At 30.8% G+C, this 23041-nt stretch overlaps 1 protein-coding gene across 4 annotated transcripts in view; it reads left to right on the top strand.

Annotated features, from left to right (window-relative positions):
* Positions 1-23041, top strand: part of LOC107438670 (teneurin-m) — a 487196-nt gene that overhangs the window by 348072 nt on the left and 116083 nt on the right. For all 4 annotated transcript variants that reach the window (XM_087165593.1, XM_087165588.1, XM_043039103.3 and 1 more), the window contains one exon: positions 3363-3548. In XM_087165593.1, coding sequence (XP_087021719.1) covers positions 3363-3548 — 186 coding nt within the window. The remainder of the gene's footprint in view (positions 1-3362; positions 3549-23041) is intronic.

A 23041-nucleotide genomic window follows, 5' to 3' on the forward strand; every position in this document is an offset into this window, starting at 1 on the left:
GCAAAGAGTTCATTTAAATTGAGAATAATCAATGATACTTTAAACAGCACCTTTTATTCCAGTTTTTAATCCTGCTGAGTGTGCTCGATACCAGCTAAAGTTTCCCGCTGGTAAGCGTCATTAGGTATAAAAGGAATAATACCCTTAGAAATGATATAGAATCGCTAAGTTGCAACAAAAAATGTACAAGTATTCAGGTTTATAATCTTTATTTTCTCAATGAAATTTGTAATTCAATTGTAAATAGGCTTTATTTAATTCTGCATAAAAGCGTTTTCTTCAGGGTTTATTCATGTCCTTATCATTGTTTGAAAATCATGAATCTTTATCCCGATTGCGTATGAAACCTAGTACCACACTTCAACTTATAAAAAGCAAAAAAAAATTTCGATTTCTTAAAACAAATTAACTAACTATCTCAGAAAAAGGTAAGAGTAAGACATTGTGGCTGCACATAATGCCATCTCGAATTAAGTTTGGGATTAGTTTCAGTACAAACGGTACTCGCAATTAAGTAAAAAGTTTATTCATGAAACTTTAGAACAATTTCAGTTTAACACTAACTTCTGTGTATTAATATGGACAGCAAAACGTACCAGATAAGTGTTTCTTATTCCTAAAAAATTGACTATTAAAAATCGCTGGAAAAGATTGTTTTTCGAACCAGGAAAACGTAGTGTAAAATTAAATTTGCGCACATTAAAAGAAATATAGAAACAGTTGAGACTAAAGTTAAATGCAGGTAAAATACAAATTTTACGTGCTCTATTTGCAACTTTTAAATACAATTAATACATCTTCAGTTTAACTAATGAAAAAAATCCTAGATTTCTTTTCCTTTTATGAGGCATCTCATAATCATGTTCATTTATCTATTAACCCATTAAACGCCGCCATATAAATCATTGATAAAAAATTGGAATTTTGGTATGTTTTAAGGTGTAATGGACATTTCTAACCATATGAGCTTTAAATTTAAAAAAAAAATTAATTGGTTAAAAGATATAATAGGGTCCCAAAATGGGAGACTTGGCGTTTAATGGGACTAACGTAGCTCACTTACACACTACGCTAGAAGTTAAACGTTTAGTTTCATTACTTGTATATATTTTGATAAAAATCGCCAAATCTATTTTAATGGGATCAATAAAGTTAAATTTGAAATAAACATGCTTGAACGAAGAAGCAAAATAGTTCATAAATATTTTTACCAGTTTTATTATTATTCTTCAAATTTGCCGGTTCTACATTTTTGTATGAAGCAAAATTGTACACTTTTTGTGAAGCATTACTTTACATTTTTCACAACACAAAGGACTGTTCTTTTTGCACAACTTATATTTTGACTACTTACCAGCTTGTGAAATTAAGTGATTAACTCCATCAAATCGAATGTTGGTATTTACTTGCCCATGTGGTCCAAGTCCATTAGGCAAAGTCTCCGGTCCGTCCCATCACTACATCGCGAAGAAATGTTAATTTTGACATCTGTACATTAACCTCACGATGAACCCTCCTTGCTGTTACCACAGCCATGTTAAGAATGTTGGTAAAAAAGGGCCACCACCACTTTTTACATTTTATTTTTGGTCTGTAAATACTGAAATCGGTCAAGAATATCAACACCACCCATGTTCTGATTATATGAGGCAACTATTCCAGGTTGAGGTAAATCAGTTTTCTTCCTGGACTTTTGGCACCGACGTTTTACACGTCCTATTGGTTCAATTCCCTCAAAATTTGATGCCAGGAATACAATTTTATTGTCTTTCCATTTTACAACACTAACACTCTTTGTTGTAACGCAGATATAATACTACAAGCACGTAAAACTACATTTATGATCTGAGAATTTATCAGTATCTAATGTTTCCATATAATCAATGCTTGCTGCACAGTTAAAAACCTGCGAGCCACTTTTAAAAAGTTCCTTAGAAAAAAAGAACCACACTCACCGAACGATTAGATCAAAATACTGAGAATTTTTTTTTTTTTTTATCTTACAGTTTGAAACATTCTATGTGACAGAATGGATAATGGGAGGGGTCACAATGATCAATTCAACACCTGCACTGATAATATTTGACCTTCAACAACAAAAGAGAGGGTACTAAGTATGACGAAAAAGAATCCATAAATATTTGAATTTATGTAAATGTGTTGAGGATGGAGTTAGTCACAGAATGCCAAGTCTCCCATTTTGGGACCTCTTTAAATAAACAACTGTAAAATCTGTCTAAATCAATTTTTTAAAATTTTGTTTGCGACTATATGAAGACAGAACAATTGTTTTGTATATTCAATATTTTTAAATTTCTCGACTTGAAAAATTATTTTTTTTCTGAAATTATTTTCATTTGAAGTAAAAAAAGCGATTTTGATTACATTTAGGCAATTTCTAAACAAGCAATTTACATTTCGAACCTTCTGTGAACATTTCTAATAAAACTAAAAACTTTCAACAGTCGATAAAAAAATATAAAAAATATGCATGTGAATTACTCAGCGAGAAAAAAATTCTTAAACAAAGGTTGCCAAAATGGGAGACTTGGCACTTAATGGGTTAAATACCTTTTTTTCATCTCGGCTACTTAGTACAATTCGAAAGCGAAAAGATAATAATTCTTATAAGTTAGCTCTTACTAAGAATGCTTTCAATTGTTAATCTGTGAAAACGTATAGTGACAAATTTCAAAATAAAGAAAAGGAAGGTGACAAGAAGAAAAGCCAAGCAATTTTCAAAGCTACAAATTGTAATTTTGTTTAACTTTTCAGATAACTAAATTCTAGTAATATTATTTTACAACCAGATTTAAGTAAACTTAGGTATAATTAAGTAATCTTGATTACTTTCTTATCATTGATAATTATTCTTCCATTTTTACCTACAGTGAATTTATGGAATTTATTTATGGTATTATTTGGTATCATTGGTATTATTTATTATTATCTTTCGATTAATTCTAAAACTAACAGAGGTTTGGTAATTTCACTTACTGAAACATATGAATTCTAATTTGAGCTAAATTATGTTATTAACACCATACGTTATATGTAATTTGTTGCACTTTTTTGCACAGACTGAATCGTTTTTTGTAAATAATGTAATTATTTTCAAATATATGAGGATGTTAAGCATTGAACCCTAATTTCTTGATATGAACTCAGAAGAAAATGTGACCTATACACTAAGTTAATGAAGAAAGAATGTCACTCAAGTAAATGCTCCATATTTTTCTCCTTATGTAATGAACTTTCGTATTCAAACTATAACTCTATTAAGCAAATTTACGTTAATAGTTTTTGGAAAAAAACTGCTACTTGATTTATTAGTTTCTAATTAAATATTGTATTTTTTTCAGCAAAATGTGGATTAGATTGCGGCAACAATGGACAGTGTGAAGAAGGAAGATGTCGTTGTGACCCAGGTTGGAGTGGTGCACGTTGTGATCAAAAGACATGCGACAATCGTTGTCACGATCATGGACAGTGCAAAAATGGTACTTGCGTCTGTGTTCAAGGCTGGATGGGTACGCATTGCACTTTGGGTACGTGATTTTTTTATTTAATTTTATTTATGCATTCTGTCATAGTAAACTTATTTCTTTAATACCTTATTACTTCGTAAATTTTTCATTTGAAAATGAAATATTTTCGATTATCAATATATTTAGGAGAAAATCTCTCTTTCGTGATTTAAAAAAAAATCAGAAGATGGGCTGTTCGCCACACATCCAAGAGACATAGATAACATAGATTCAAGTATAATTTCAGAAGGGTTTTTTTCTTCAATTTATGGATGTTTCCAGAAGTTATCTTTCCAGAACTTAAAAAATTACAAGATAAGCTACTTGCCACATATCCAATAGTCACAGACTGAAGTATTTTTGAAGTTTAGGTTTGTTTCTTCAATTTATTGGTGTATATTGAAGTTATTTTGCAAGGGAAAAAAAAAGAAGGTCGCATTTTTAGTGCCTTTAATTGAAAACAAAGCTTGACTTCCAAACTATGTATACTATCCAAGAAATGAAGTGTCTGAACTTTAAACTGGGGAAATAGCTTAAATATGAAAACAAAACTATGATACACTTTTTAAAAATTCTCAAATTTAGAGGTATTACGAAAACGTTAAAACCAATCAATAATTTTCAATTTTGAATACTTTATGGAGCCACCCTTTGGAGTAGCTTTACAAATATTAAAAAATAAATCGCAAAAACTTTAAAATAAATAGCTTTTCCTCTCATAGAAATTTTGTGCCATTTTCAATATTAAAATGGATAACGCTGGTGGAAGAAGGACCAAACTTAAACTAACAGTCAAGAATAACTGTTATAAACTCACAACTGAAGTAAAAGTGGTATTTTGTTCGCTACAAAGCGTTATATCCTACAACGGCAGTGTGTTTGAAGAATTGCCTTAGGCTCTTTCGTGTACTTACTAATAAACGAAGCAATATTAACAGTATCAGGTAAATACAAGACATGAACGATCCATAATTTTAAGGCATTCCTATGATGCGAACGAAATATGATATAAAACAAATTTGAAATAATTTTTCTTTTCTATTAGGATAACAGTTCAGTTTCTGGTTTTTCTAGTATAATTTAGGCTGAGTGAATTTTCCTTTTAAGGTAATTGGATAAAGCATTTAAATGTAAAATGTTTACTTTTGCGTGTACTTTGAATCTTTGGAAAATGCCACTGTATTTGGATCTAATATGAAAAGTATTTTTAAATATAGAAGCACGGCAAAGTTTCAATGGCTAGTTATATTTATTTTCCTAGGTAAATTCAACTCTATGGATTTATCTTTTAAAACTCCATTATTTGATGTAACTGCGCTTAGTTTGAATGCATGCCCTAGTAACTTAAAAGCATTGTTGAATAAAAAATATTTTATGCAATTCAGTAACTTAAAAAAATGTGAGCGAGATAGAGGATTTTATTTTTCCCTATATATAATTTTCTTAAAATTCAGGCAAAGATAAGATATTAAATTTTTCTTGTCTTACTAAGGTTTGATTGATGGACGCAAGCGAGTTGAACTATCCCTGTCACTTTTGTGTGAGGAGTTGGTTGTCATAAACTAGATTGATTTCTTATTGAATGGACTTTTTTTTGAAAACTCAAAGTTATATGAATTAAAAAGAAAGTCTGCTAGTCACGTAAAACAGCTTGTGAATTTTCGAACTTTTATACTTTCATAATCGCTATTTCCCACCGTTGCAGCTATTTTTCAAAACTTATAAAATGTGAGATCATTTCGATATTTATATATACTTTAAAAAGACAAAAAGTTTTAGTATTTGAGTGTTCATAATTTGCCTTTGGCTAAAATGTTTCATTAAGGACAAAATTACACACTCTATGAATCGAAACTTAACCTTTATTAGAATCTAAAAACACTGAAATATTTACTTATCCATCAAGCCTGTAGGTTGAGTTATTCAATAGTGATAGCCTGTCCGTTGAAATTGTAATAATTTTCCAAATTTCTCTTTTTTATATATTTATTAAACAGAACAATAGGAACACTAAACATAAACACAAATAAACATAAATTTTTTCTGATTGTGCATTATACATTCAAATCGGATTTTTCCGATTCCACGAGATGTTTATCCCGCCAGTTCAAGATTCATTCTGATTGAATTCTCCCTCGGTTAGGGAAGACGCCTAGTTGAAATCCCTTTTGTGGGGATTTAACCTTATTCGTGGCTTGAGTTGCCACATCCTCCCGCCCTGAAAGAGAGTTCAAAAACAATTCACAAATAGAAATTAAAATTATACTAATACTAATTCTACATTAAACTACCAAATTAACAATTCACGACATAAATAATGAATCATACAAAAATTTATGAAAACAATATCAGCAAAAAAAACCATAAATTCGAATTAGAATAAAAACAGTCACTTATTCATAATCAACTTGTAATTTGTTACTTACTCATTTGATGCAATTTCTAAATTATACAATAACTGTACTGGGCGTTTTATGACCCCTGAAGACGTTTTCACAGAGACTGATCTTACCTTGCCACCTCGACCCTTGTGGCATTCAAGAATTCTTCCTAACTTCCAAAGTTGTCTTGGTATTTTCTCGTCACCTATTAAAACTATATCATTTACATTAAATTCAATGTTTACATTTACATGTTTGTTGAAATTTGCACCTTTTAACAGAAGAAGATATTCCTTTTTCCATATTTTCCAAAAATTATTTAGAATCTTTTCCCTATACAAAAATCTTTTTATCAAATCCCTTTTACCTTTAAATAATTCAAAATTTGCATTACCTGACCAATTAGGTAAAGCTGTTAATCTTCTTCCAGTTAAAAAGTTAGCAGGAGTGAGAAGGAATGGTTCATTAGGTTCATTATAAACATACGTTAATGGACGCGAATTAATTATAGCTTCAATTACTGCCAAAATAGTTTGCAATTCTTCAAATGAAACAAATGATTTCCCTAAAATTTTCTTTAATGCGATTTTTGTTATTCGAACCATTCTCTCCCAGTATCCTCCCCACCATGCAGCACGTTCAACGATGTACTGCCACTCTATACCCCTTTTGCTAAAATAGTTCTGAACTTCGAGTTCATTAATGTTCATGTATAGTCTCTTGAGTTCAATGTCAGCACTTTTAAAAGTTAAAGCATTATCAGAATTTACAATCCGGCAAATGCCTCTTCTGGAGATAAATCGTCTGAATGACAAAAGAAAATGTTCTGTACTTAAATTCGACACAACTTCTAGGTGTACTGCTCGCGTTACAGCACATGTAAATAATGCGATGTAATTTTTATCATGGTCCTTTGAGTACACAGGACCAGCAAAGTCCATGCCTACAACTTCAAATGGGTTGGCTTCACAAGTTCTATTTGCAGGTAATGGAGCAACTACCTGAATTCCAGGTTTAACTTTAAATCGTCTACACTTTAAAGCACTTATTCAAACTAGTTTTTACAGCTTGTCTGCCTCAGATTATCCAAAATCGTTCTCTCAATTGTGTAAGTGTATCCGAAACACCAGATTGACACAAGTTTTTATGTTCTTTAAATATTAAGAGTTCTGTAAATTTTGTCTTATTTTGGGATGATAATTGGGTGCTTTGATTGAACATCGAAATCTGAATTCTGTAACCTTCCTTTTAAGGCTATTAAATCATCAGCTGACAAAATTGGATTTAACTCGTATAATTTCGAATTTGGATGTATGGGACTATTGTTTTTTAAATCCAGGTATTCCTTTTCAAATTCAATTCGTTGCACAACTTTAATACAGTAAGTTTCCGCGTTGGTTAGTTCACTCGCTGTGATTGCTCCTATTCTCTTTTCGTGCGCTGCCTTACAGTTATGAATGAAACGAAATATGTATCCTGTGATTCTGAAAACTTTGTTTAGGTCACTATAATTATCAAGATTCAGTAACGGCTGAATAGATACAGTTTTTAAATTTAAAGTTACAACTTTTCGTCTTTCTCCTGCAACGCTATGCAAGTCAGGACAAGAGGCGCTTTCAATGTATGGGATATTCCTTTCTTTTAGCCATGGAGGTCCCGATAACCAAACAGTATCGTTTAAAAGAGCTTGTGCATTCATTCCTCGTGTAAGTTTATCGGCAGGGTGATCTTTTCCGCTACAATGATGCCAATAATCCGGATTGGTTTTTTCTTTTGTTTCTATCACTCTTTTTCTAACAAACTGCTTCCAATCATCGGATGGTCCCTTGATCCAGTGTAGGCAAATTGTAGAATCTGTCCAGTAAAATATTCTTTTCTCATTTAACTTGGAGAAAGTGTCTTTAAGATAACTTCCAATTCTTGCGGAAATTAATGCTCCCATCAGCTCTAACCTCGGTAAAGTAATCTTCTTTAAAGGGGCTAGGCGAGATTTAGACATTATAAAGCTCGTAATATTCTTCATCCGGAAATAAGCTACAGCTCCATAACATTTAGGACTTGCATCGGAAAAAATATGAATCTCTAATGACTCCCAATCCAGTTCTTCGAAATATTGCCTAGGTATTTCCAAGTTTCGAATTATCTTTAATTCGTTATACCAATCAAGAAATGTGTCCTTTATTTCAGTGGGAATACACTCCTCCCATGAAATGCCTTTTTCCCAAATCTGTTGTAACAAAGGCTTTATTCTAATACTGAAGGGGTTCATTAGTCCAATGGGATCAAAAAGCATACCGCCTGCTGCCAAGATAATTCGTTTAGTTATCGCCTTGCGCAATCTCAGCTTTTCAAACTGTCGAATTTCGAATCTAATGTTGTCCTCAACATTGTTCCAGATAAGTTCCAAAATCTTTAAAGGTACGCCTAGTTCTTGAGATGTTTCTCGGAAATCTATAAAAGGTTGTTTCCATGCGTCGCCAAGAATCGGAGAATTTGTTGTCCATCTACGTAGATTCATGCTAGCTTGTCCAAGAATAAATATCATCTCCTTACTCAAACGAAAGGCACCCTGCACGTCAGAAGTTCCGTCGATCATATCATCTACATAGAGTTCATGGAGCATTTCACACGCTTCACCATAGTCTTTGCGATATTTCTCTATGTGTAATCTTATTGTTGCTGACAACAAAAATGAACTACACTTAACTCCAAATGTAACCCTTTTGTATCGAAGAGTTTGGATAATATGATTGCTGAGATCGAGATTAGGACCCTTTTCTTTTATCCACAAAAATTTTAAAAATTCTCTATCTTGTTCTGCGATCCCTACTTCCAAATATGCACGCTGAATGTCAGCGCAAATTGCAATTTTGTGCAATCTGAACCTCAAAATAATTTTTAGTAAATCCGGGTTTAAGTTTGGACCGCAATCTAAGCAATCGTTTAATGACAATCCCCCTTTACCCTTTGAAGATCCATCGAAGACTACCCTAACTTTTGTACTGTCCTTTTGTTTGCGTACTACAGCGTGATGTGGGAGAAAATAACCTGTATTTATATTTTTATCTAAATCCATTTCTACCCTTTCAACAATTCCTTCCCGTACGTGCTCATTTATGATCTCATCGCATTTTATATATAATCCCTTATTTCTCTCGAATGTTTTGTTTAAACTAAATAAACGACGTTTTGCAATTTCATAATTACTATTCAATTCTCTATCATCCGCCCTCCACAATAATCGAGTTTTGTATCTTTTATTTGAATATGTCGTATTTTGTTCAAACGATTCCAAAATTTCTTTATCTGACGGAGATAGTTCTTTATCTGCATTTATCCCGATTGCTTCCAATGACCACAAATTCTTAATCCTATCACAATCTAATTCTTCATTTTCAACAAATAAATGATTGACTGGCACCTCCGGTGAATTGGATTCCTTATCCTGTCCTTGTAGTAAAGCTCCAAAAATACTATCCACTACGATCAATCTTTTACTAACTCTTACGCTCCTTTCACCTAAAATTTGTGATATGTAATCCGAACCAATTAAAACATGTATTTTATTGGAGGTGCTAACATCAGCTAATTCAATCCCCATTTCCATAGCAATATTTCTAACCCATTGTGACGGAATGTTAATTTGTGCCGAAGTAATCGAGTCGATTACCACCGCTTGAATTTTTATCTTTCGATTTGGATTTTTTATACTTTGTAATGTTAATTCGACCACATCATATGTACGCTTTTCTGCGATTTCATTTCCGAATGTATAAATAATTACTGATTCTTTATTAATCACTTCTAAATTTAATGACTCAGCTATTTCTCTCAAAACGAAAGATTTATTCGCCCCTCCGTCTAACATACAACGCAATTGAATATTAACTCCTTGTTTTGTTTTGCTTTCCGCCGAAAAAGTTTGCAATAAGATCAAATTAGAAGCGCTCCTCTTTATTTTATTTTCTTTAGAAGAAAGAGAAATCATAGACGATATAGCATTTTGAGTTTCTGGGATTCCCCCTTTCCCCCCTTGCACGGCGTCAACCGCTGGGGCCGAAACATTTTTTCTTTCATTATGTTCGTTCCCATTACAAATTAAAGAGTTATGAGAAGAAGAATTACACTGTTTGCATTTTTGATAACTCCGATCACAAAATTTACTTAAATGATTTTGAAAACATATAAAACATAAGCCCTTAGACATTAAAGCTTTCTTCTTCTCAAACACATTTAACAAGCAATCGTGACTCATATGATTTTTAGAACAGAAAATGCATTTTAAATTATTCACATGCCTATCAGAAAAGGAAGTATTAAAGTTTCGCTTTGAATTGTAATTTGTTTTCGCGTAAGAGTCAAATTTATGAGGGTGTGAATATCGTTCTTCGATGTGTGTAGCTAAAACTGCGGAGCTAGATTTATTGCCCAAATAATCATTCTTTTTAGTGTTCGAATAATGAGGCCTATTAGGGTAACTTTGATCTGTTTTATTTTTAAATGAATAATCTTTAACAGTTGCATTTTTAGGATTCGCTAATAATAATGCTGTTTCTCTGCAATTTACTTCATCTTTAATAAATTGAAGCAACAAAGAAATATCGAATAATTCACCTGTTTTACGTTGCCGATTAAAATTTAAATTCAATTCCTCGGGTAATTTTTGAAGAATTACTGGGCATAGGAGATTACTGTAAGTTCCTGCAGCTACTCCTAATGATTGTAAAGATCTAATTTGGATTTCTATTGCGTCATACATTTTTCTTAATCAAACAATATTATTACAAGATTTAACAGGATCTATTAATAACAGTTTATGCATATGTGTTGACATTATAATATCAGTTCGCCCAAATCTATCTTTTAGCAATTGTATTGACGCGTCATAATTTTGATCCGTAAGTGAAAATCCCAATACTGAACTTAATGCAACTCCTCCTAGATAGGATTTTAGATATGTAAACTTTTCTATTTTCGATAATAAAGTATTATTGTGTATTGCAACTTCAAAAGAATTCCAAAAATCTAAAAAATAACTACAATCACCGTAAAAAGTTTGAATATTTAGTTTCGGGAGTTTGACAATATTTTTAGTTTCGTTTTGAACGTTAGAAGTATTTTGCACGTTATGTGGTACAAACTGAACAGAGTTATTTACATTTGCCGCGACATTTGTCTCGCTTATCTGAATTACACCTTGTGGTTTAACAATTAAATTTTCTAAATTCCTTTCTATTTTCGATTTCGCTTCAATACCCTTATCTTTATATTCTTCACTTAAATCTATTTCAGCTGCCATATCTTTTATTTCAATTTTTAACTGCACTTTATCATCAGCTTTAATTAAATCATTTAATTTTTCTGTGAGCTGAGATTTTAAGCTCAAAAGCTCATTCACTTTCATTTCTTTCGTGTATTCATTCGAAATTTCAATTCCTATCGTATTTTCTATCTTAGTTAAATGCTTACAAAATGAAATTCTTAACCTTTTTCGTTTTTCCTTAATTCGTTCTAAATCCATTTTAGATATCAATAAATTGGAACAAAGAAAAATGAACCTACCTCAAATCTCAGCGTTTCATTATCTGAAGATATTTTCATCGACAATATTTATTCCGTGCCATTCAATGAATGTTCGTAATTCATAGATTCCTCGTAATAATTTTATGGATTCGTAATTTATAAATCACCACAATTTCATAATTCCATACTATATCACGTCCTCTGTCCCCATGAAATATTTACTTATCCATCAAGCCTGTTGGTTGAGTTATTCAATAGTGATAGCCTGTCCGTTGAAATTGTAATAATTTTCCAAATTTCTCTTTTTTATATATTTATTAAACAGAACAATAGGAACACTAAACATAAACACAAATAAACATAAAATTTTTCTGATTGTGCATTATACATTCAAATCGGATTTTTCCGATTCCACGAGATGTTTATCCCGCCAGTTCTAGATTCATTCTGATTGAATTCTCCCTCGGTTAGGGAAGACGCCTAGTAGAATTCCCTTTTGTGGGGATTTAACCTTATTCGTGGCTTGAGTTGCCACAAACACATTGTAACAATTAATATCGTGCAAAGCATGAAAAGGGAATTCTAAGCGTTTATGGAACGGTAAACAAGAAAAATTTTAACCGGGAAAGATATAGAAGCTTATTTCAAAATTGCGTATAAATTTCAAAGAAAGTGAAATCAGTTTAGTTCAAGATCTAGTTTCGGATTCAGCACATAACATGTTTGTCTAAGTTCATCCCAATCCATGCTAAACACAGTCTTGTATAGATCATTAACGTCATTTAGTTATACCAACCCTTCAGAACTCAAATCGAGTTTCAAATGCATTTTATGACAATATTTTCATTTTTATAAGTATAACAAGTTATATTAATATTTATTATAAATATTTAACACAGATAAAATAATATTTTTCTCAAAACGATACAATTCGTTTTTTTAAAAATATTTTTATATGAAACATTTGACGCAGAATTTTTAACAAAAATATTTTTCTCACTTTCTTTCATTATTTAGTATTCTTTTAGATGAAATTAAGTGAAAAATATTACAATATTATATTTGGCATTTTCATAATTTATAGTTATGAAATATAACATGGAACATCGGTTTTTTTTCTTATGAGTAAAATCTCCCACATATAGCTAGCTTCCAACAAAAATATTTAACATTTGCACTTATTTAGATGTAAAAGCAATTATTAATCATTGAATTTTTTTAATTTAAGCAAAATCCGTTATTGATACATTTTTGAATAAGATAGAAAAAATCTCAACTACTCTTTTTAAGTTTATATTTCAGTGCAAATATATAAATCCGAAAATCTAACGGATTTTGTTAGTTACTGTAAGAATGCTTTTTAGATTTAAAAATACGAAAATATATTTTTGCTATCAATTAGAGCGTCAGAAAAAATACATAAAATGAACACTGGCGTCATATTTGCGTCAAGAGATTAAATAAGATTTTCTTCCTAATTCCAATGCTCTTACTTTATTTTTATAATATCTTTGTAAACCGGAATGAAATTCCTGTGCTAATACAGATCCTGTTTATAAAACTTGAATAAATTTTAGAACTATACAACAAATTTTTATTTAGTATTATTAATTTTTACAAACATTTCTGTTAATGGATACTTTGTTCAAAGTTAATGAATATTTTGAACTTAGTGTTCCTTAAAATAAAATTTTTCAAATTTAGCTGCCTTTCAAACAATGGCTTCAAATGCTCAGCTATTTTGAATATATGTTTGAAATAATATGCTAATTAAAAAATAACATAAAATATTAGGTATAGGAGTTTTTTTAAGTGTAAAATTGAGACATTTGAATTTTTTCTTGTAATGTCTCACAATATTTTAAAATTATTATTAATATTTTTTTTTGTTTCAAATAATTTCTAATGGACGGGGAATAATATTTCGTTCAAAAGTTTATAAGGAGTATATTTTAAAAGTTTTATGAAAAAATATTTAAAACTGGAAGAGGAGCAGCAATTTAGAATTTAGGTTTAAAAATAAAACATAAATTTTTTCACCATTTTTTTAAAATTTTAGTATGTTGTTATTTATGCTAATAAGTATATTTAAATGAATAAATTCGCATTAAAATTCATAATATTTTTTTAATAAGGTACGACGTTCCTTAATAAATAAGTATAAATTTCTGTTACAAAGTTCAGTTCAAAACTAACTGTTACAAACAAATTATTATTAGAGAGCCGTAATGTTGACGATTCTAAATTGAAATGTTGAAACAAACAACAATTTAGAGCGGATTTTGATTCCCGATCTTTATGAAGCAAAATCATGTTCTTTGCTTCTGCAACAAATTCAATATAATCTTCCAAACTCATACTGTAAGCAGATATCTAGATTCCTTTGAAGAATGAATCAAGACGATAGCTCCAAGAACGTGATCAAACATTTAACAGCCCTTAAACTAAAGCGGTTTGCCTATCGCAAACTTTAAACACGCACACAGATTCGTGATTGTGCCAAGGACACTGATATTACGAACGAAAACTTCCCTGGCCGAATATTTACCGGATCTTCATCAAAACTAGAGCAATTAATAGAAGGTATAGTTGGCGCGTTCCTTCCAAATCTATCTTACAAAGCGATGGCCCGTTTGTAGCTGCTGTCGAGGGTATTTTGGACCCGTTTCGTGCTAATGAATCATAAATCTCGCTGTAACGGAAAGTATAGATGTGTCTGAAATGACCCCTTGCGTGCCATTCTATGTAATATGCCGCATGCGGCGTTTTGGTTTCGACCTAGTGCAGGAAGTTGTAAACAGGAGCAAATGGGATGTTTGGTATGTACTAAATTGCTCGAAGTGTTTGTTTCAGTTGCTCTGACGTGTTCATTACTGAAGTATATTCAGTTTATGCATTTTGTGCATTACGGAGACGCATTCAAACATATGACGCACAATTATGTTTGTAATTTATATTGAAGTTATGCTGCGAAACTGTGTGATTGTATTGCGCAGAGTTAGTTTTGTCGTGGTACCTAAATTACTGTCTGTCGTTAAATAAAGAACAATGTTTTAAGGTATTTTTATAAACTCATGATAATCAGAAGAAAATCAGTACAATGAAAATGGTGAATTAATCATCGGATTTCATTTTTTAAATTTAATTGATAAGATAATTCCAAAATTAATTCTGATCTAACGTTTTTAGAAAAAGTGTGTATATTTCATTTAAATATTAACCTAGCATTAAAATTTTCTCCTGCATAAAAATTTCATATAATTATTCTACGTTTTCTGTGATGTTGCTGACCACACACTGTTTCTTTAACTTAATTATTCATTGTTTATTTAGCACTTATACTTTCTTTTTAGTTTCGTTTGGAATTTTTAGGTTAATTTTTTATTTGTTCCTCGATGCAAGCGATAACCTAATGTACCCATTTTGATGCATTCCTTTAATTGACTTCCTTAATTGACTCCTCTGGGAGTAAATGAAGCAGAATTTCCTTTGTAAAATATTTTAGAATAGTGGCGACTCTTTGTCCAGGTTGCAAAAAAAATTTTTTTTTAAAACTGAAATTGGCCTCTTAGACTAGAATGAAGAACGTCACTGAATTATTACAGGATAGATAGAAAAAAAAAAGACCTTAAACCACCTAACTAAAAATGTAAAATGTAGTTGAAAATGTTTCAGTTAATTATTCTTTTTTTATTTAAAACTTTATAATTATGAATTTTCTAGATTAATTGTGTAATAACACGATTACCTATAAATAGAGGTTATGCGGAGATTATTGTGTAAATCTTAGTTTTAGATTTCAAGTCATGGTATAGAACTTAGGGATTTTTTTCCACTGGAATAATTAATTTGGCTGACTGAATTACAATTACTGTAATGTAGTGATCCGTAATCTTGTTAGAACTAAAATTGTGCGAAACTGCATTGCAATTTAAGTTATTCTTAAGGATTTATGGTTCAAACAACATACCTTATATTTATATATATATATATATATATATATATATATATATATATATATATATATATATATATATATATATATATATATATATATATATATATATATATATATATATATATATATATATATATATATATATATATATATATATGCAAATACCACGAAGAATAGCATGAAAAACCGAGCGTAATACCACCTGATATTTCCGGATTGTTGATTCAAAGTTTCGAGCTGTAACATTGTTTTTCGAAGCTCAGTCTTCAAGGGAAATAAAATAGCCACAGTTTAAGTTCCTTACATTTGAAGCAAAGCAAATATTCTAAACTATATATATAAACTTGCCGTGAAGATTTAGGCTTTGGAACGGACAAATAAATTAAATATTTTATAAGTTATTAGACTTTTCTAAAAATCACCAAATTGGCAACATTTTAATAAAGTATTATATAGCCTAAAATCAACAATAAACGCAAGTTTCATTTACAAAATAAAGTAAAACGTAGAGTATAAAGTAAAGTAAAGCGGGAAATATAAAATAAAGTATGAATAAAACTAAAAGGTAAAGCATAAAGTAAAATGAGAATTATAATGTAAGATAGAAAGTATAAATAAAAGCAAGGCGTAAAGTATAAAGTAAAATGTAAAGTATAATGTAAGATATAAATCAAAGTGTGAAAGTAAAGTATAAGGTAAAGTAAAGCTAAAATTAAATAAAGCAAATAGTTGTTCAATCAAAAGCGATAAGAAAATATCTGTTCAATTCAAAGAAAGACAAAAATATTTGTTCTCAAAGAAGGAAAAACTTACAATTATTCAATCTAATAAAAGAACTTTACTTTTTCTCATCCCATTCTATTAGAGTAAGAAGCTTCTTGTTCATAGAAAGATAAAAGAAAAGTAGCCGAAATTTATTTCTTAAAATAAATGGAAATAAATTATACTTTCTTTTAGCAGTGCAGACATTCACAAATTTCCTATATAGACCTTAATTAAAACCTTGTTATTTTTTAAAGAATTACCTGAAACCTTGATTTTTTTAATTAAAACGATTCTGCGTTATTTAATTAAAAAATCCATAAGTTCTACACTAGGTCTTTCGAGAACTAGGGCTTTTTTGTTGAAACTTTGTCATGCGCAACCTTGCAGAATACTACATGAGGGTGAAAATCCTCTCCAGTGATGAAATGGCAATCTATTTGTCAGATAGCCTGCGGTAAATTTTAGAAACGCTTTATTTATTTAAAGATTTTTTTTTCGGTTTATTTTGTTTTTTGCATAGTATTTCTATTTTCCTTTAATTCCCTTTCAATTTTGTTTTACAGTTTGTTTACTATTTTCTTAAAATTTTAGAAAACCAATATTGATCATTAAATTTTAAATAACAACAAACTAATTGGATTTCAAATCCAAAGCAGATATCATAAAAACTGAGGTGTGTAAGCGGTTAAGAATCAAAGAACATCAAACCAAATTTGCATCACTATTTAATTTTTCAAAGAAGTTTTTTTCTCATTCATTAAGATTAGTCCTATAGTTTCTATCACACAAAAAAAAAACTTTTTAATAATTTACTCAAATGAACATGACTCAAAAACTTTATCACAAGGGAAATTTACTTACATTTCTTTAAAGCAATTTGTAAGAAAAAAAATCTTAGACATGGAAGACCTGATTAAATTATTCCGGTAAGCGAAAAGAGGTAGAGTTGCAATAAACTTTCTAGAAATACAACAATTTTGCAAAAGAATATTCTTCCATCGTTATGGGTTTCTTTTGCGTTTTACAATCTATCTTTGGTTGCCTTAAAAAGAGGACAACCTCGTAAAAATAAGTCCCTAAAGTAAATTCGGATTTCATTGCCAGACTCTTCACGGAGAAAATTTCTGTTATTTATTTATATATTTTTTGTTTGCGTTTTTGTTACTCGACAATCAAATCACAGGCTTATCAAGGGAAGAAGAAATGCTGGAGTAATAGGGCACGAAGTGAAGGGGGCGAGGGTCACAGACTGAGAAATTCAAACGTATTTGATGAGCACAAAGCAACTTCCTTGCGAAAAAGGAAAATAAAATGACATACAAAAACCAGCCGAAAATCAAGTTCTTGCTTAGAGGCAAACGATTTTATTGGAAGGACTTTTAGTTGCTGTGAGGAGAGATCGTTTGGTTAGAAATCGTAAAGCTATACGTTCGGCCTTTTGTTTGTTTAGTATGATGTGTACGTGATTCCCACAAGCTGTGTGTTCAAGGACATTATCTTTATTGTGTAGGGAATCGTGCGAATGGATTACGCCTCACAGAAAAGTACCAAGACCTTAAACGTTGAGTTATAGGAGTTAGTTCTCTGTGTCGAGAAAATTCTCCAAAAAATGTTATTGGCATCTCTAGGCGATGACTTAATCAATAGCAAAGTTGTAACTGTAAAAGAAAAATTGTTTGTGACTTCTTCGGATTAACTCTTACGGTTTCGAAATATTATGTTTTAAAATTAATTCCAAAAAAAAAGAAAAACTTAGAAAATTTGAAATTATTTAAAAAAGAACAAATTTCGATGATTCTGAAATTTGATTTTTAAGTGCTATGAATAAAAAAATACTGGGGAAATTTTTCATTTGCCTAATTCTTAAAGTGAAAGAAGTCAACATGTTTCAAGCGCTTAAAGCAAAGTGCTTATTTTCAGGAATAATCGTATATGAATGAAAGCTTTTATCCCCTGATTTCTAGATAAATTAAATGAAGTTTCTCGTTGGTAAGTGTATTTTTGGACTAATTGTCGAAGTAAGGATGCTACGTTACTGAGACATGTTTTTTTCTATTTCAACAGCACATTTATAGTTAAAGTGTCGAGTAGTGATGCATGTGGTTTGAGTTATTCAATTTCCTTGAATCGCACAATCAGTTTACTTTTAAGTTGCTACATCACTTCTTTATATGTACTTAGAATTTCGTTAGATCCCAAAAATTTAGCCGAACTGGAAATCTTTGATTTTTTTCATTTGCAAAGAGAGTTATTCTTATACAAATTTAAAAGCATTGTTCAAGTTTTATTCCATTGTTGTCAGTTAAAAAATACAATAGTTCTTCTAAATATAAAGATCTTATTTGAATAGTGAGCAACACCAGTTTTTCTTCTTTTTTAACATTTAAGGATCGAAAGTTTTTGAGTTTAACTCTCTGAGCGTTATACACGCCTTTTTCCGGACTTATAGCTGCAAGCTTACGGGCATGAAAAAACCGGTTTTCGCCCTTCTATTTATTCAATGGGGGAGTTATTATGTAGTAGGGAAATTTCTGTACAATTTTAACCTGAGGTTGTATTCTTTAACCCTTGGAGGGTTAAAGAGTGTATTTTTTTCCTAATCTACCTGTTTTGTGTTTGCTATCTGTTTGCCAGACAAAATAAGTTAGAAGTAAAGCAGTATTAAAATAAGACAGAAATGACATATAAATGAAACTAAATACTTTTGCAAGTTGGATTGGACTATAGAAATAAATTCCTCATATCTTCAATCTCTTATGCATTAATGATTTATTCGCAAGTGAATGGTAAACTCAGCAAATGATGAAAAACACATAATTATACCTTTTCCTTAACAACATACGTTCCAACTGCATCCAATAATAATTTTAATATTATCTGTAGTTAGTGTTGCAATAATATACCCTTCAACTATATATCTATATCTTTATTTTCTTTTTCTGAAAGTATAGTACCTTTTGAATTTATAAAGTGATTCTAGGACCATGGTAGCCCAATGGTTTGAGAATCGAACTGCTGGTAGGAGAGCCCGGAGTTCAATCTTCGACTCCGCGAAGAGTCACCGTACAATATACGAGTTCCTGAAAATTTCTGGAATCAGAAGTCCTGTGGTCGATCGCTAAGTAGTAACATGGGTTCAGGGATCTGGTGAAAATTTCATTCCCCTTCATATCTATGTCTGAATTGAGAAAGTAATCAGAGGGATATGTGGTGCTGCCATCTGTACTTGGAGTTCTGAACTAAGAAGTACTTTCACTCTTGTGGTTCTCCCTTGATGAAAGAAAAGCAAATCTTTCTAATTTAATTCGCAATATCTGATGATCTTGGCTTGTCCAAATGCCATTAAAAAATCACGCAATTCTACACAACTAGTTAAAAACTCGTATCCAGTACTCAGATGTACTTTTACAACAAATTTATTTAGGGCCAGGATAGCCTGGTTGGAAGGACACTGGGCCCATGTCCAAGAGGTCGTGGGTTTGATCCCTGAATGCCGAAGACTCCAAGAGCAGTAAATGGTGACTGATGCAGTTTAAAACGGTCAATTCACAAGGTCCTCTATGTTCCCATAACAAATCATACTTCTGGGGGTACTGATCCTGGAGTTTCCTTGTCTTCTGGATTGGTTCAAAATTACAGAGCTACAGAATTGAACATTAGTAATCGTTAACAGAAAATTGGGTCGACTGTTCAACTACGGTTATAATATGAAATAAAATACATTTATTTCCAATGTAAAAAATGTACTAATTGCTTTCAATGTGAAAAGTGGAAAATAAAATAAGTTAATGCAAAGCAAAATTAAACATATTGTTTATTTTCATTTGTGATAATAAAAGGAAAAACGTGTGAGAGAGTGGGTCTTTCTTTGAAGTCCAGAGCAAGCTGTAGGGTCCAGAAATTCGGACGGTGAGAGCTAAGGAAAATTTTAGCCCGATTCTAAGAATCATTCAAAAAATTAATTTTTTAAAGGGACATTTGAAAAATGAATATTAGGCATTGTTATAAGTTGAACTTCAGATGATTCTGACTTTTCAAATTTTTTAAAGATAGCATCAGTGATATTTGCTAGCGTATTAAGCAAAAAATTGGAGTTCATTGCACTTTCCTTAATAATTAATTATTTTTATTCATTATGCATGATACACTCAAAAATCAAAGCCAATTATTTCTAAAATTATATATAACAGCAGGTTTATTTGGTTTATAGGTACAATTTTCGAACATGATTCAATAAAATACTTTTTTCTAAATCAATGCTAATGTAAATAAAATAAATTAAATTATTATATAGAGCGAAATTTGATGATCTTTACTGTAATAGTTTGACTACGATCGATAACATCATTTTTTGTGCCCAATAATGCTTAAACTTTATTTTGATGAGATGAATTTAAAAACGTGGAATCATCAGGAAGAGCAACAAATTGCAATACATAAAAAAATTGGAATTATTGTACCTTAATAGTTGTGTTGGTATATGCCAGGGGTGGCGAACCTTTATACACCAATGTGTCATTTTCTCTAAAAAATTGCTCAATGAGGTCATAGACGTGCCGTCAAATAATTTTGACTTCATGATTATTGGGAAAATAATAATACTAAATTCTATCAACTCAAAACTCTTTATTTACATTGAAAAGAAAAATACATTTTGCAATGTCTCAGTTATACACACAATTCAACTTAAAGTAACATCACTGTGACTTCTGTTGTTGCAGATTAGATGACCAATAACTTATATTAGATTGTAAGATGTTAGTTTAAGCAGGACTGTTGATTTTTTTTTGCTAGTTATTTATTGTTAGCTTGTTTTTTACGGTTATTAATTGTTTTCCTAGTATTAATTTTTAATTTTTTTATTAATAATTATTTATTATTTTGCTTGTTTTTGAGAATTTTAATTTAATTGTTACATATGCTTCATAGCGTAATAACATTTGTGTAATAACAATTCATAGTGTAACAACAATTGTGATTGGTGGAGTGCCCAAAATATTGCGTCGCGTGCCATAAATGGCACGCGTGCCATTGGTTCGCCATCCCTGGTATATGCCCTTCAGTATTGGGCATGATTGTGTAGTACTAATTAATACCGTTTTATGGATTATTTACTTATTTTTATTCCGTTCAATTGTCTTTGATTTTTGTCGAGCTAGTTTTTTTTTCCAGTATTGTTACCTAAAAATATTTTTAGAATTGAGATTGCTTTATAAAAATAAAAAATAAAAAAAAACCTTTAGCGTATAACCTGAAATTAATTTGAACTTTCAAACCATTTTTTTTTGCAAGAAGGTAAGTGAGGTTTTAGAAATTTTACCTTTAAAAAAAATGTCTACTACACTTTTTTGTTAATAACCAAATTTATAAGTTCTATGCTCTATAAATTGCAAATAAACTCGATGAGATATGATCAAATGTAAGAATGTGCAAGAGAAAATATGTTCCTAATATCTTCTCGATCCCACTCTAAAATTTACTGTTGGACACATTTATGTAAACAAAGTCCTTCATTGACTTTTTCTTCCTGCATTTTACAAAGTCATAAGTTTACTCCTCTAATGTTTTTATTTTCAATTTTATTTCCGATCCCGACCTGTGTTAACATTTCGTCAATTCAAGCATTTGAAGGGCAGATCTGTTGTCTATTCTTTCAAGGGCACCATACTAGATGGTCCAACGTTGCTCCCACAGTCAGGACAGATAGTTCAGGGAAGGAAAGTGCATCATGATGCCTTGCCCGGGATTCAAACCCAGAACCTTTCAGACGCAAGGCCAGTTCTCTGATCCCTACACAGTCTGGTCTGCTCTCCCTGTAGTTTTTGAAATTGCAAAATGCATACACATGGAAGATGAACATACTATAAAAAAATATAGTTGCTATAAACATTGGAGTTGAATATTTGAAATTTCTACAGCTACTGAAAGAAAAATAAGTTTAAAAAAAACAAACAGTTTCTGCCTTCTAACACGCTTAAATTTGAGCACCTTAGAGTTTGCGTTTCTTTTCGACCCCACTCTAGCCCTTACTGTTACCCACATTTATGTAAACATTGGCATTTCTTTCTGCATTTTCACTCGATTGCCACACAGTTCTTAAGATGGAAAAATTATATTCTTTTAACGTTTAAAAATTATTGAAATTGGTGGGAGTACTTTCTACTGTCTTATAAAGGGGGAATTAAATAAAAGGTGAAATATAAATCCTTTTTCTTAACTAATTTTATAGGTAGCTTTAGCAGTTAAATATCTAAGCTCCATTTAGCATCACTTTACTGAAAAATGTATTCCCTAAAAATATTATTCTTATTGTATATCGTAATTTCTTCTCGACCCAACTTTATTATTTACTGTTACTCACATTTATGTAAACAAAGCCTTTCATTGGCATTTCATTCTGCATTTTCGAAGGTAAGCAGTCAATGGCCACAAAAATCTTGGGTAGAAAAATTCTTTTCCGTACACATTTAAAAATTAATGAAGTTGGTAGGCATATTTCCCACGTTCTTAACAAAGCCAAACAATGTAAATAATGTCCTTTACAGGCATTTGTTTCTGCATTTTCTAAAGTTATCAGTTTACCCTGTAACGTTTTCCCTTATAATGGTGTTTTTACAATTACGAAATGCATGCACGTTGAGGAATATTTGAAATTTCCAGAACTACTGAATTTATAATAAGTTAACAAGGCAGTTTCTGTCTTCTAACACGCCTAATTTCAACGAAAAAAATAATAAGTTCTTATTTTACGATCAATAATTTGTATATCTGGATTTAGGAAAATTCCGATTTAAAATTTTTGTTGATTCCATAGCTACAAATTCTTCTTTAAAAGGGCAAATGCGATAAGATAGTATTTTTCATTTTTTTTCTTCTGCCAAATGTTT

The sequence above is a fragment of the Parasteatoda tepidariorum genome, chromosome 1 (assembly GCF_982258835.1).
Source record: "Parasteatoda tepidariorum strain Cologne lab strain chromosome 1, Ptep-v5.0, whole genome shotgun sequence".
In the NCBI taxonomy this organism is placed as follows: domain Eukaryota; kingdom Metazoa; phylum Arthropoda; class Arachnida; order Araneae; family Theridiidae; genus Parasteatoda; species Parasteatoda tepidariorum.